Source organism: Halichoerus grypus, chromosome 7, assembly GCF_964656455.1.
Source record: "Halichoerus grypus chromosome 7, mHalGry1.hap1.1, whole genome shotgun sequence".
Lineage (NCBI taxonomy): Eukaryota > Metazoa > Chordata > Mammalia > Carnivora > Phocidae > Halichoerus > Halichoerus grypus.
Window position 1 is genome coordinate 12079396 of NC_135718.1, and position 15655 is coordinate 12095050.

At 50.2% G+C, this 15655-nt stretch overlaps 1 protein-coding gene across 4 annotated transcripts in view; it reads left to right on the forward strand.

Annotated features, from left to right (window-relative positions):
* SFXN4 (sideroflexin 4) overlaps nt 1-15655 on the forward strand; it is a 20821-nt gene continuing 5166 nt past the window's right edge. Inside the window, exons 1-13 of one of the 4 annotated variants that reach the window (XM_036123837.2) lie at nt 3-174; nt 1462-1527; nt 3141-3215; nt 4567-4593; nt 4681-4735; nt 7290-7315; nt 8057-8110; nt 8198-8254; nt 8382-8447; nt 9211-9283; nt 10141-10256; nt 13518-13603; nt 15238-15355. In XM_036123837.2, coding sequence (XP_035979730.1) covers nt 136-174; nt 1462-1527; nt 3141-3215; nt 4567-4593; nt 4681-4735; nt 7290-7315; nt 8057-8110; nt 8198-8254; nt 8382-8447; nt 9211-9283; nt 10141-10256; nt 13518-13603; nt 15238-15355 — 858 coding nt within the window. In that variant the 5' untranslated portion in view covers nt 3-135. Of the gene's footprint in view, nt 175-1461; nt 1528-3140; nt 3216-3236; nt 3345-4566; nt 4594-4680; nt 4736-7289; nt 7316-8056; nt 8111-8197; nt 8255-8381; nt 8448-9210; nt 9284-10140; nt 10257-13517; nt 13604-15237; nt 15356-15655 lie in introns of those variants that run through there. The other 3 variants (XM_078077065.1, XM_078077066.1, XM_078077067.1) reach the window with 3 other exon arrangements.

Below are 15655 nucleotides of genomic sequence, written 5' to 3' on the forward strand. Positions count from 1 at the left end.
GCCCGGCTCCTCCTCCGCGCCTGGCCCGGCCGCCGCTGCCTCTCCAGCCACCGCACAGGTCCCGGGAAGCAGCGCCCGAGGAGGAGGAAGCGCAGGGGCCGGGCGGCTCCCTGGGTGCAGCGGCGCGGCTCCCGCATGGAGCCCAACGTGCGCTTCTGGATCACCGAACGTCAAGTACGGCCCGGGCCCGGCGCGGCTGGGGGCGGGGTGGCCCTGGGCCCCGTGGAGTCACCGCGCGGAGTCGCCGGCTGGCCCGGGTGACCTTGGGCAGGCCACGTGGTCGCACCACCCGCCTTCCCACCTCAGACCCCGGGAGGGGACGAAGGGGAAACCCAAGAGTGCGGGATGCCGACAGCCACGGCGGTTACCGCGTGTCACCTCTGCCCCGGGCCTGGCTAGCGAGGGTCGCCACAAGGTCGCCCTGCCCTGGGGAGTCAGCCCCCCTCCCCCCGCAGGTGTCGGCCCTCTGCTGCCTGAGCTGTTGCTGAGCATCAGGTTGGAAAGGAACAGGTGCTCCCAGGAGCCCCCAGCCTCCCAAGCTCGGTAGGCTCAGCCACTCAAACGACGCGGGGGCTGTGGGCAGCCGGCGAGGACAGGAAGTCGCTCCGGCCCCGCCTCCAGGCGGGGACTGGACGGCGCTGCCCAATGGCAATGTGATGGGAGCCATATAGGTCATTTACAATTTTCTAGTAACCACATTCAGGAGGGTAAAAAGAAACAGCTGAAATTAATTTTAATGTATTTAGCCCAACATATAAAATACTAACATTTCAACACATAATCGATATAAAAATTATTAGTGAGATATTTACATGCTTTTTTTTCTAGAAAGTCTTTGAAATCTGGTGTATATTTTACACATATAGCATACTTCAGTTTGGCCTGGCCACATTTCAAGGGCTCCATAGCCACATGGAGCTAACTGGATAGTATAATTCTAGGGTGTTCTCTTTCAGCCTTACCTAAAGTAGGGCCCAGTGGGGTTTTCTTAGGTGGGGAAGTTGAAACGGACAGGGAGCTCATGCCTCCTCCACGTGTGAACCGAGCAACCTTTACTAAGGCCTCGCTGGGGGTGTCCGGTTCTTTATGACTCAAGTTAATCCTTGTAACAAGGATGAGGGTAAAGAAACAAATTCTAAGACTCTTCTAGGTAGTTGGTTCAAGGTCATTTGTGGGATATGGACTAGGCCCATTTGACCCCAAAGTCTGGGCTTTTAACCTTCAAGAGTAATTTGGTATGGAAGTGGAAGAGCACATGCTACTGAGTCCTTTCCTGGCTGGGTTTCCATGGGTACGTTCATGAGCTTTTCTGTGCCTGTTTCCTCACCTGTAAGATCCCGGGGATGTCCCGAAGATTCCAGGAGCTGCTTTGGTTAGAAGGCCCTGTTAGGGTCTCTTATCTTTTTTGTTGTTGTTGTTCCTGCCACCATTAACCTCTCTGGTGCTCTTTTCCCTCTTAAGTCTTTTATTCAGAGATTTCTTCAGTGGACAGAATTGTTGGATCCTACAAATTTGGTTGTTTCAATTGTAAGTACTTCCTTGTTTTTGGAAATAAGACATTTTACATTTTATTCTGAAATGTGAAGACTGCGTCCCTTTGAAAGCAGTTGAAACAGAATCCATATATATTGTTTTTATTCCTTCCGCATGAGCTTGTTAGACTGGAAGGTTTATAAACAAAAGCAGACAGGTAACACCAGGGTTGGTACTGCCGTATCAGAAGGGATCAAAATAAATCCCTGGTAATAGGATAGACGGACAAAGGTCGTCACTGGCCTAGACCTAGGGTGCTAAAGGAGGGGTGCGGCAGGAAACTGGGGGAGAGTGTTGAGGCAAGGCCAGAGGGGACTGTAAGCAAAGCCCAGGGGAGAAAGCAGGTCGTCCAGTAGGTGGGGCTTTTAATGCAGGGAAGCAGGCAGGTCCTCAAGGGCCTTGTGTGTCCTTCAGATGGGAGGGGTTTGCATTTGGCCTGCAGGGCGGGGTGGTGAGGTTTGTGTTCCAGACGGTCTCTTTGGTCACCAGGTGGTGAGTAATGAGGGTTTGAACCAGGTGTGGCCGAGGGCTCAAGAGGAGGAGATACCGTATCAGCAGCAATAATCCTTCAGGGCTGGACCCACAGGGACACTCCCATCCTTGTGCTCAAGATGTTCCATGCAGCCTTGTTTTTTAAAAAACAACCTGAATCCCCGTCAGTAGGGAAATAGAGAAACATAACGTGGTATATTCATACAGTGGAATACTAATAAAAGTTAAAAGTGATGATCTAGTTATCAACATTTATTCAAATTCCAATATAAAGACCCAATACTACATCTTTGTTATAGATACATGTATTCGTGTATATATAAGTATTAAAAAGTGGACTGGAAGTTAATACCTTGAACTCATAATAGTGGTTATCTCTGATAGAATGGGGAGACACGAAACTGGGGTGATGGCTTTTGGGGAAAAAAATTGGAAGCTAATATGACTGAATGTTTACTGTTGTTCGTTCTGGATGAGGGGATTATGAGTATGTACTCATTTCATTGTCTTTTCTGTATTTAATTCTTTTTTCTCAAATTAAGAAAAAAATGAAGAGGGGCGCCTGGGTGGCTCAGTCGTTAAGCGTCTGCCTTCGGCTCAGGTCATGATCCCAGGGTCCTGGGATCGAGTCCCACATTGGGCTCCCTGCTCTGCGGGAAGCCTGCTTCTCCCTCTCCCACTCCCCTTGCTTGTGTTCCTGCTCTCGCTATCTCTCTCTCTGGCAAATAAATAAATAAAATATTTTAAAAAAAGAAAGAAAGAAAAAATGAAGAGAGGAAGTAAGCCTGAATGGATCAGATGTGGGAGAGAGAGAGAGGAGGGACTTCTAGGTTTCTAACTTACGAGCCAGGCAGATGGTGGGAGCACTCACAGAGACAGCTGACATCAGCTGTCTGGGGGGAGGGGGAGGTGGCAGCCACCTGTGGGTCAAGCTGCTGGAGCTCTAAGTCTGAGTGACACACAGCACTATCCTCATGGAAACTCTCAGGGAGTAGAGAACCTTGGCTATGAGTTGCACTGAAATCAGGTGTGAATGAGCATGTGATTCCTAAATCATATGGACAAATCTAAATCAGGTTGAGATCATTGCTTGATTTCTTTCTATCTGATTATAGGAAAAAATAGAAAAATCAAGGCAACTATTGTTAACAAATGAAGATGCGTCCATACGTGACTTGGAGGACCAAAGGGTATGTTTCGTGTGCTGGGTTCAAGGTTGGATGTGGTTGCCCTCAGGAGATTTCTCCTTGCATGGTCTGAAATCAGGTGGAGTTTGGTCATCGTAAACACTGCCCAGGGGATCTGCTTTTCAAAACTGGGTTAGTTTTTTTTAGATGTAATTAGAATTCGTTCTCATAAACCAGATTACTAGTAGGAGGAACTAGTATTAAGGACGAAAAAAAAAATCCTAGGGTTCTTCCTATGCTCAGATATTAGTGGGGATTCTCTGTGGCTGACCCCTGCAGCCCATGGCAAACTCCAGAATTCAGGCAGGCCTCTGAAGTCAGAATCTGTTCCCGTTAGAGGCAGTGTTCCGGGTCAGGGTTACATTCCTGCCCCAAGACTTAAACCAAGTATTTGTTATCTATCTTGCTGTGTATGGGGCTTTCCAGAGCCCACAAATATCAGTTCCGTGAGGGAGCCTGTGGAAAGTGCACATATTATGTTGGTTTGATTTTTTTTTAAGAACTTTATGGGGCCTCTGGGCTCACAGCCTGGCTCTGAGGCAGGTGCCTTGGCTAATGGTGTGGTGTGTCACCTGCAAACAACCTGCTCTTCTCTGAGCCAGGGGCAGGCTGGATTTAGGGACTCACCTGAGGGCTAAGTTAGGTGTTGGTCTTGAACCCTCTCCAAGGTAAGAGACTGAGGACTTTTTGGGGCACCTGGGTGGTTCAGTTGGTTAAGCGTCTGCCTTTGTCTCGGGTCATGGTCCCAGGGTCCTGGGATTGAGCCCCACATCAGGCTCCCTGCTCATCGGGGGCCTGCTTCTCCCTCTCCCTCTGCCTGCTGCTCCCCCTGCTTGTGCTTTCTCTCTCTGATAAATAAATAAATAAAATCTTTAAAAAAAAGAGAGAGATGGAGGACTTTTTAATGTTCTGGTCATTTTCTTTCTGTGGGTCATCTCATTGCTTATTGTCAGTTCATTTGTTTGTTTGATTCATTTGCTTCATTTATTTTGACTTTTCAATCCGTGTGGCACTGAACAGTTCTGGTCACTTTTTTTTTTTTTTTAAGATTTTATTTATTTGACAGAGAGACACAGCAAAAGAGGGAACACAAGCAGGGGAGTGGGAGAGGGAGAAGCAGGCTCTCCGCCGAGCGGGGAGCCTGATGCGGGGCTCAATCCCAGGACCCCGGGATCATGACCTGAGTCGAAGGCAGACGTTTAACGACTGAGCCACCCAGGCGTCCCTGGTCTTCACTCCTGAAAAGGCAGAGTGAAGATGGCACCAGAAATGAGACTGGAGAAGAGATGGGTTTTTTTTCCTCTTTTGCTGCCAATTTACCTTTAAAAGCTGTTGCTTTTTTTTCTCTTTTCAGGTAAAAGACGCTTGGAAGAGAAGTCTCGTAAGTTTCAGCCCTTTCCTAATTTTTAGCCTCCTACAAAAAACAAAGCCAAACATCAGACTAACCTTTGTGTTTACCTTTGCGAAGTCAACAGTGCATCCTGACAACAGCAAACTGATTCCTGTTCCTTTTCGACCTGCAGGTGAGCTGCTTCTAATTTTCAGAAATGGGTTGGGAAAACATGGTTTGTTTGTAACAGTTCAGAAAGTCTACCTGTCTTTTTTTTTTTTTTTCCTGGAAGGATTTCTGAGTGTGAGTCTGGAAACCACAGCTTAAAAAGGATGTTTGCATCCGAGTCTGGGTTTGATAGTGGAAAAGAGTAGGTTTGGGACTCAGAGCTGCGTCCAGTCCTGTGGAAAGATCTGGGGAGTTGGGGGTGAGGGCACAGGCCTGGGTCTGAAACCTTCTTTGCTCTGTCATCTCCCAAGGAACACACAATCATTTTGTTGATGGTTCCAGAACTTGTAACTCATAAGTATTTTGGATTCCACGTAGTATTCTCTCTCTCTTAACTATGATGAGGGGAGGGGTGCCTGGGTGGCTCAGTCGGTTAAGCGTCTGCCTTCGGCTCAGGTCATGATCCCGGGGTCCTGGGATCGAGCCCCACGTTGGGCTCCCCGCTCAGTGGGAGCCTGCTTCTCTCTCTCTCTGCTGCTCCCCCTGCTTGTGTTCTCTCTCTCTCTGTCAAATAAATAACTTAAAATCTTAAAAAAAAAAACAAAAACTATGATGGGGGAATAAAACCCATGATAGTACAGGGCCCTTTTAACTATGATATTCTCTCTGTTAATAAACAAGAAACTGGGAACAACATGAATATCCAACAATTCAGACTATAGTTAAATAATTCATTAAAAAGATTGACGTACATCCTGTATGCCAATGTGGAAGAGTGGATCTCCAGGAACTAGTATTAAGGAGAAAAAAGGCAAAGTATAAAACAGCATATAGTGATCCTCTTTGTGTGAATAAGTATCGTGAGCACAAGAGAGTGTGGGAGTTTGCATCTATCCTGATAGACGTCATGAAGGAAAAACACTTGTTTCTCCTCTCGATGCTTCACTTTTTTTTTTAAGCCTATCCATGTGAGTTGGCATTTTTTTAACTTTATTTATTATTTTTAGTAATCTCTACACCCAACGTGAGGCTCAAACTCACAACCCCCGAGATCAAGAGTTGCATGCTCTACTGACCGAGCCAACGAGGTGCCCCTGAGGTTTCACTTCTCATACCAGATGTGCAGGCTTTTCCCACCCCCTTTAATTCTGTGACCCCAGCAGCGTGTCCTACAGTTTTAACGCAGTTCTGACACTGTCGACCTGGAGGCGGCAGCAGACCCCCCGGGTGAAGGGCTCAGTCCCACAAGACCACCCCCACTTCCAACGCCAATTGAAAGTCCAGATTCTCTCCTGTACTTCTGACCAACCGGCTATAAATTGGAGGTTCTCACACCTCCCTCCTTGGGTTTGAAATTGCTAGAATGGCTCACAGAACCCGGGGAGACAGTTTACTTACTAGGTTCCTGGTTTATTATTAAAGGGGACAGATGGAAGAGAGGCGCAGGGCAAGGGAGGCTGGGGAGGACGGAGTTTCCACACCCTCTCCAGCACCGCACATGCTCAGCAAGCCAGAAACGCTGTGCGAGTGGAGGCTTTATTGGTTGACTAAATCCTTGGCCACTGTGACTAGCCCTGCCTCCAGCCCCTTTCCCCGCCCGGGAGGTGGAGGCAGCGGGTGGGGCTGGAAGGTCCAACCCCCTCATCCCCCAGCTGGTTCCCCTGGCAACCAGCCCCCTCCTCGGAGGCTTTCCCAAAGTCCCCTTATCTTATTTTAAGATTTTATTTATTTATTTGACAGAGAGAGACACAGCGAGAGAGGGAACACAAGCAGGGGGAGTGGGAGAGGGAGAAGCAGGCTATGCACTAAGCAGGGAGCCCGATGCGGGGCTGGATCCCAGGACCCCGGGATCATGACCTGAGCCGAAGGCAGACGCTTAATGACTGAGCCACCCAGGCACCCCCAAAAGTCTCCTTATTAACATCAACTCAGGGGGCGCCTGGGTGGCTCAGTGGTTAAGCGTCAGCTCAGGTCATGATCCCAGGGTCCTGGGAATGAGCCCCGCATGGGGCTTCCTGCTCAGGGGGAGCCTGCTTCTCCCTCTCCCACTCCCCCTGCTTGTGTTCCCTCTCTCGATGTGTGTCTCTGTCAAATAAATAAATCTACCTTTAAAAAAAAAAAATCAACTCAGGCGAGGTGGAAAGGGGCTTGCTAGGGTAAAAAAGACACCCATTTCACCTTTTTATTGCTGTTCTCAGGAAGCTCCAAGGGTTTTAGGATCTCTGTGCTAAGAACAGGGATAAAGAGCAAATCCAGGTTTCTTCTTATAAATGACAGTATCACGAATGTGCTAAGTTCCTGGGGAGGATGAACAGGTTAACCGCTTGCCTCCAGTGAGAGGGACTGGAAGGCCGGAGGGTGCCTCGTTACGTCTTTCTGGACGGTGCTGACTGAAATGCTAGCTGTATGCACATGGTTATTATTAGGAAAAATAAAAGAATGAGTACAGACTGTCCTTTGGCATCCGTGCCTTCAGGGTGCCAGAGGGAAGGTTCTTGGGTGGGCGACTCCCCTTTCTGGCCTCTTCTTCCCTGCACCTGGACAGCGACGGTCACCGATCCTCTTCTCTTCTTTGCCAGCTCTCCTACCTTTCACGGCGCCCATGGTGAGTCAGCCTGAGACCCCAGGTGTAGGAAGATGTCGCTCATCTCCTAACCTCAGTGGTTTGTGACCTCCAGCTCTGGACCCCTATCCCGCCACGGCCTGGTAGATGGCTGTGGATTCCCCACCTCTGACCCTTGTCTGCTACTCACAGGCCTTCACCCCGCCCTCACACTTACCCAGTCAGGAGCCTCTCGAAGGTCCCAGTGTCACAAGGTTATCCTTTCTTGGGATGCCTTGGGTGCGCAGAGCACTTCCGAGGAGATGGACGACAGGCTCCCTGCCTCAAACACACAGAATAGTCCATTACCTTCTCTCCCTTAACCCTCCTCCCCCGTACACGCCCTCACCTGGGACCTGGAACTGCCCCCCAGCGAGGCGGTCCCACCTTGACTCTCACGAGGTGCTCTCACAAAGGGACAGCCTTCCTCCGTCACTTCCTCCACACCTGCCCTGTGTCTGTGTCCACTCGTGAGTGCGTACTCCTCAGCTGCCCCGCCCTGCTGCATCCCACATCTTGGAAGCAGGGACCACTGTGAGACTGCCCCCCACATGTCCTCAGTGTCCTGTGGGTGTTTGCTGAGCATTGCACGCCACCGCCCGGTAGCCTCCTTGTCCCAGCGCCTGGGGAGAGTGGGGTGCTCAGCGCATTGTCTCCCCTGGGAAGTTCTTTGCCCTCCCCCCCCGCCCAGCAAGTTCTCCCTCCCCTCCAAACACTTAAAACTCTGCTTTATTTTCTTAAAAGATATTTTTCTCGATGCTGTCGGTAAAGAGTCTGAAGTCCCTGATTTTACCTCAGGTAAAAACTATTTCTATTTCATGATTCCTGAGTTCTGTTGTGCTCGAATGACCGTAGTGTGTGATCTATGTGCCTGTCTTTCTGCAGATTTCCTTCTATACCTACACCACAACATTCAACATTGTCAATGGAAACGCAAGTTATGTGAGTATTATGAGGCCCAGGGGATACGCAATTCTGTGTTACTTCTTTTGGAGTTTGTTTGTTTTAATAATCCTTCCTGGGTAAAACCGTGGTGTTTGCTGAATACATACTTTTGTTTCTTCCTTAGAATCGTCGCCTACATGAGAGTGTGTTACTAGGGACAGGAGTGATTGCCTCTTCCTCCTTTTTTGGAGTGGGTATTTTAAAAATCTATCAAATCTTTTTTATTCCTCAGAACAAAAGAAACTATTCTGAATTACAAATTTGTTTCAAGTTAAACAATTTAGAAAGTATGGCTAAGGGGCGCCTGGGTGGCTTAGTCGGTTAAGCATCTGCCTTCGGCTCAGGTCATGATCCCAGAGTCCTGGGATCAAGCCCCGCATCGGGCTCCCGGCTCAGCGGGGAGCCTGCTTCTCCCTCTCCCTCTGCTGCTCCCCCTGCTTGGGCTCTCTTTCTCTCTGTGTCAAATAAATAAATAAAATCTTTAAAGAAAAAAAGAAAGTATGGCTAAGACACAAGAAGGGAAATGGTCACCTGTAATCCCATCACCCCCTAAGTAAGCATACGAGTACCCCAAGTCTCTAGGCATATACTTAGTATTCTTACCTTTTTAAAAAATTGACTTAGGCTACATAAACATGTTATACAAGTTGTGTATTGCTTGGGATGTCAGGACACTGATCATTAAAAATATAGACGTTAGAGTCAGATAAGCCGGGGTTGACCTCCTGGCTCAAACTCTTCGCAGCTCCGAGACTCCAGACAAGTTACCTCCCTAAGCCTCTGACGATCGGGCGAACACCTCAGTGTTGCAAGAATTAAAAAATAACACAGAGAGTGCTTGCAGTGGCCTGACCTGGGCTAGGAGCTAGGTTGATGCCAGCTCTGTGCTACTGAGAGTGTTCAGCTGACTTTGGGTCCTTTGCAATGACGAGTTTTCTCTCTTCTTCTTCTAGTTATTCCCTCGTTTGCTCCAGATGCGGCTGAATCACGTTCTGTTGAAAAAAGCCCTTCCCGTCATCATTCTCAGTAAGCAGGAAGCATGTAATCTTTGTGGTCCTTGAGTCTCCCTACATCTTGAGGGACAGCCCAGTCCCTTGGCCACATGGTGACTGTTGACAGCTGCTGTTTGCAGCTTCCTGGGGCCTCCAGGCCGTTAGGTCCTTGGTCTGAGAGGTGACCCTTGCTCTGTCGCTCTGCTTTCCACTGTCAAAGGGTGAACACGAGCCCAGGAATACAAACTCGCTCTAAAGACGGTGCCAGCCCTCTGCATGTTTAATTTCACTTCGTCCTGCCAAAAACGTGTGGGTAGCAATGTCATTATTCCATTTCCAGATAGGGAGGCTGAGGCAGGGGCACTTTATGGAACTGTCCTAGGGTCACACACGGAGGCGGCGGCAGCCTAGGGGGCTCCAGCCTGGCGGGCCGACTCCGGTGGAAGTGACAGAGATACTAGCCAACTGTTTGAAGTTTGTCAGCCCGCAAGTTCACTAGTTCACACTCCAGATTTGAGTTTGGAAATCGTAACAGTTTGAAGAGTTGGCAGAATGATCTCAGTGGTAAAATCAGGGAGAATGTTATAGAAACCTGGTCAGACCAGCTAAAGCAAAGAAGGGGGCCGTATTTCAAGGACCCAGGGATTTGTCCTGGAATCCCGTCGGGGGGCTGGAGCCTGGCCGGACCCAGGACCCAGGACTAGGAGGCCAGCGGTTCTGACCCAGCTCTGCAGCCGCCGGACGGAGCGAGATTGGCCAGTACATGCCGGCTGACCACCTGAGGGTCGGGGCAGCGTAGCCATCAGAGAAAGATGCTTGACACCAGAAAAGATGTTCCTTCGCTGGACCAAACTCGCCCTCTGTTGTGCATTTTCTTCTTCACATACACAGCCCACATCAGTGCAATGAATGTTGTCGCAGCCCGAAGTCTTGAGCCCATTCGAGGCATTGAAGTCATGGACAAGGAAGGCAATGTCATGGGCTATTCCAGAAAAGCCGGGACAAAGGTAGGGGGACGCTCTGGAGCCCTAGCTGGCTGGCCTTTTGGGGAGAGCATGGAGGTGTCTGTTTGGGAGCTGGGAACAAAGTCACGTCTCCCTTCAGCCTTTCCCTATCCTGTTTTCCCTCATTATGCAGAGGGAGCAGTTTTACATTTTGCACCACGATGTTTAAAAGATGGTGCATTAGTCTGGGTTCTCCAGAGAAACAGAACCAATAGGATATTGATTGATTGATTGATTGATTGTAATTGGCTCATGCAATTGTAGGGCTCGTAGGCTAGTCAAGTGTTGGCCCCATCTGCAGGCTAGAAACTCAGGAGCCCATGCAGTGGTCTTCAGGCAGAATTTCTTCTTTGGGAAAACCTTCTAGATTTTGCTCTCAGGGTTTTCCAACTGATTAAATGAGGCCCACTCACACTATGGAAGGTAATCTTATTTGAAGTTAACTGATCGTAGATGTGAGTCACATGTACGTGGCATCACGGCAGGTCGTGTCTGATCAAATTCCCGGGTGCTCTCGCCAACCAGCTTGACACGTATGACCGACCGCCGCCGATGGGCCTCCGCCAAATGCGAGCCTGTGTTGGTCGGAGGTCAGAAAAAATGGCTGCTCGTTCAGTCAGGAAATACATCATTGTTCGGCTCACAAAGCATATTCCACTAAACCCTGTCTGCGAGGCACAAAGCTGGATTATAAACCATCACATGTGTGCCACCGGATTCCTGCCAGACCATTTATTCAGTGGCATGTCTGAAAATAGTGGCCACCTTCCTAAATGAATTACAGTAGAGACACAGTGATTACAGGTAACAAGGGGAGAAGTAGCTGCCAAAAATAAAATAGCTCGCTTTTGAAATAAAGGTTTTGTGCCCAAGAGCCACCCTAATGAGACCTTTTTATTGAGAGATAATTTACGTACTATAAAATTCGCCCTTTGTGAGAGTATAGTTAGATGAATTTTAGTAAATGTAAGCAGTTACGCAGCTGTCACCACAGTCCAAATTTAGAACATATTCATCCTAAAAATTTCCCTCATGCCCACTGAGTCACTCCCTTCGCCCACCCCCGGCCCCAGAGAAACACTGAGCTGCTTTATGTGTTCACAGTTTTGACTTTTCAGAAATTTCATGTAAGTGACTCGTACAAGTGTTTTTTGTGTCTGCCTCCTTTCACTTTTGAGCTTCATCCACCTGTACCGTGTACCTACCGACAGTCTGTTGCTTTTTCCTGCCGAGCAGCGTTGCATGTATGGATGTACCGACCCCACTGCGTATCCCTTCCCCAGGCTGGGGGTATCTGGACTGTGTCCAGGCTGGGGCTGTTCTGCATAATGCTGCTCTGGACGTGCACAGGTCTTTATGTGGACGTCAGTTTGCGTTTCTCTGCAGCTCCCTTTACCTGCAGGGTGTTAGGGCTGCTGTGAACCGTGCACACAGCTGAAGAGGAGAGCAGGTGTTTAGTCGGTGAGTAGCCCCGCGGCACGAGGCGCCTGACCAGGTGCTGTGCTAGGCTCGGCCACGCCCTCAGCTGCTCGGCCACGCCCTCGGCCACGCCCTCAGCCGCAGGCTCACTTCTCTCTGGGAGGCCCGAGTGCTCAGCCTCCCAGGAGAGGTGGCCTCGGGCCCCGCGAGCTGTCTGGATATCTAGTCCTTCTCTCCGGGAGGAACTTCATTTTCTGCATGAAGGCCAAGTTAGGGTAAAAGAAAGATTTGATGCTCTGCTTTTTTTTTTCTGTTTTAAGTTTATCTTCCTCTGAAGAACAGAGTCTGCAGCTGTGCGTAAGCATAAGCATTCTTTCATCATTTCCCTGTCACCAAACGGTCTATTGTCTTTGGCTAAAATTTCAGAAAGTACGCAACCAGCAATATCTGATTGTAATAGGGCACCTTTGATCAGATTTCGGGGGCCAATCTGTACTGTTTGCCCTTGGCTGGGCCCGGTGCCCCTCAGGACGGGTGGCCGGTTCGCACACAGGCGGACAGCCCCACTGAATCACACCACCCTCAGCAGCCACTTCTCTCTTCCTGAAGTGGAGCGATTTTATTTTATATTCCTGAAAGTTTATTTATTTATTTTAAAGATTTTATTCATTTATTTGAGACAGCGAGTGCCCGGGAGAGAGCCACACGAGCGGGGGGGGGGGGGGGAGCGCAGAGGGAGAGGGAGAAGCAGGCTTCCCGCTGAGCAGGGAGCCGGATGCAGGGCTCCATCCCAGGACCCGGAGATCATGAAGTCAAAGGCAGACGCTTCACCGACTGAGCCACCCAGGCGCCCCCTGAAAGTGTATTTTTTAAGAGCTACCCTCGTTGGCCCCTCTGTCCCCATGGGGAAAGGTGTTCCCTTCAGAGGAATCGGATGAGCTGAGCGTCAGTGTAAGAAGCAGAGAGCAGGCTGCCGAGCAGGGGCGAGGAGCCCAGAAGGCAGGCTGTAGCCCCGTCCTAGGAAGCCAGAAGTGGAAGAGAGGGTTGGAAGGGGATGGTCCAGTGTGTGCCTGTTCATGTCATGCACAGCAGTGCTGTATGGAGAGTTGTGACTTATCCAGGGGTTGGCTTCGGAAGTTAACATGCGAGTGTCATCTGTGGTCAGGATTTCCCTTGAGAGCCTCTCTTACATTGCCCTTGAGTACGTGTGACCTTGTGCACATAACCCATATGGTCAATGACATGTTTAAATGCTCCATATGTAGAGTAGTGTGTATTATAGGACAGATGACAAAACGTTACGAGCTACACATGTTTGTGCGAAGTAAGATTTTACAGCACACTTAGTGACACAAGCGAAAGGTGGGTGCATACAGGTGCATGGTCCGTGTGGGTGTGATGCCACACTGGTGCCCTCTGAGCTGGACTTCTGGAGGGTTCCTCCACTCGAAGGGGTGAGAGTAACTGGGGAGCTGCTCGGGATCGGGAGGCCAGTGTCCGATTCCTGGACTGAAAGGAAAACACGCAGCAGTCCTCGGTGGCAAATCCAGCATTCCCCCCGAGGGGACGAGTTTTCTATAAGCTGCCTTTGCTTGTACTTAGTGATGGGGTGGTTGGCAGACCGATGGGGAAACCACGGTGGAGCCCGCGGGATATAAATCCCGGCACCAAGCCCAGCCATCCTCCAGCCCTGTGCCCGGAGGGGCTGTCTCCACCTCTCCACGCGCAGTATTTTTCTAAGTGAGAGAGGAGAGCTGCTGTTTGCTCATCTCTGTCTTGAGTGGCAGGATCCCTGGAAACGGTCTCACTCCATGTGCTAAGATGCTTCCTTTCCGTTTCCGCTAGGCCGTTAAAGATACAGCGACATCCAGAGTAGTGCTCTTTGGGACCTCAGCTTTCATCCCTGAAGTCTTCTCGCACTTTTTTGTAAGGTAAGATGCACGCTCATCTCCCCAGGTAGGAACGAACATTTGACACTCAAAATCCTTACAAAACTTGTCAAACACTGAACCTGGTGGGAGGCATAGGAAGAAGTTTGTTCAGTTGTCTTCCCGCTAAACTCTCTCCGTCACAGCTTAGACAGTAGGATTGATTTGGGGCAGGCGTGGAAATCCAGAGGTGCACGTTCCTCAGCCCCGGTCTCTCGCCCAGGCCCCGTCCTCAGCTGGCTCCGTGTCCCCGGGCACGGCCCCTCGGGTCTTGAACGCCGAGCTGAGGTGATTTGCAGGTTCTCCCAGCTCCGATGTGCTGTGAGGATTGCTCCGGCCGGTCTTCCCCCTTCATGGCAAGCGTGTGTTAAGTTAGCATAAGTGGCCCAGATTTAGTGGACCATCATCCCTTTTGAGAAGCAAGAAGTGGCCTATTAGCAGGAAGGCCTGGGGACCAGCTGGTGTGAGAAACCCAACACGCAGTGGCTTAGGCCAGAAGGCAGATGTGCTGGTTTAGATCCTGGCTGTGGGCAGGGGGCCCATGTAGGCTGTGGTCACCGAGCAGAAGCTCTACTCCTCCTCATCTTCATGGTGTCAGCTTCCTCTGTCCTGCCACACGCTGGCCTCTTCGTGTTGCTGAGGGACATGACTGCCAACACCTCCCAGCTCATATCCTCCAAGCGTCCTGATGAGGGATGAAAAACACAGCAAACCCCAGCGAAGGCAGAGAATGTCTTCCACTCAGTTCCCAGACTCCCAGGGAAGGATTCCGTTGGCCCAGATGGGGTCACCTGAACCAATCCCTCCGTCCAGCGTGGCGAGCTAGGAAGCCTTTGTTAGGACCCCGTAAGGATTGCATTTTCAAGAAATAGCAGCATGCTGCTTAGAGCCAAGTGTTACTTCCCATGGTCCACCGGTTGGATGGGGGTGGAGACCTCTGCTGGCCCAGGCTCTTCCTGGACCACTCTGGCTGGGTCAGAGCTGGGGCGCCTTTGGAAGCTGGGGTCCTCCAGTCTGTCCCTTAGAGCCCACATCGAGGCACCGGCTGCCTGGGGCGGAGAGATGGCGCTCGTTTCCCAGTGGCCCCCACAGCCACAACAGTGTCCATGCCGGAGTGACCTCGGGGGCTCTTCTGACTCAGCCCTTGCATCCTGCGTGTGAAGAAACCCAAGGCTCAGGAAGGGGAAGGGACTCGCCCGAGACACCTGGTCTATCGGTGCAGACCCCAGCCGGACCCGGGACCCTGGGTCTCTGACTCCCAGGCTGGGGTTCTTCGCGTCTTCCCGCGCGGTCTCTCACGCCCTCAGAGGTCAGGGGCAGAATGTCCCATCGTGTCAGCGGAGCCCAGCATCTCGAATCTGGCCTCTCACTCTTGAGCCATGGGATTTTGGACTTAACTAGTCAGTGGCTGTGTCCTCGTTTGTGTGAAGGGGGTGATGATAGCACGAACCTCAGAGGGTTGTGGGGGATCAAATGGGCAGTGCCCGCGAAGTGCTTAACCGCGGGCCTGATGCACAGGCTGCTGGTATCTCGTGTTTGTGGGTGAGGGAACCAGGGCGTGGGCCTGCGGCTGCGCGCCAGACCGTCCGAGCCGAGGGCCAGCCTCTAAAAATGCCTGGTGACCTTGTCTCTTACAGGACCCAGTTTTTCCGGCAATATCCGTGGTCATTATGGACCTTCAAGCTGTCTTGTACTGTCTTAGTAATGGGACTGATGGTGCCGGTTTCTTTTAGTATATTCCCACAAATTGAACGGGTAAGTGCCCCCTATTCAAATTTCTCTCAAAAAAAAAAACAAAAACAAAAACTCAAAACCCTTTTTCTTCTCCTTGTTGTAAGAGTAAGATAAATAATTCTAAAAAATCTGCAAAGTTTTCAAAAGTTATAAAAATAACTTGATTTAATCCCACCCCTCAGATCACTTCTGCAGTTTTGGATTCTGTTTTTCTTAGTGGTATATCAGAAGCATTTTTCTGGGACATTTAAAAACCTTTGAGATATTTTAAGTACTTCCTAATACTCCATAGTGATGCCCCACGCAGTGGAACTTTCTGCA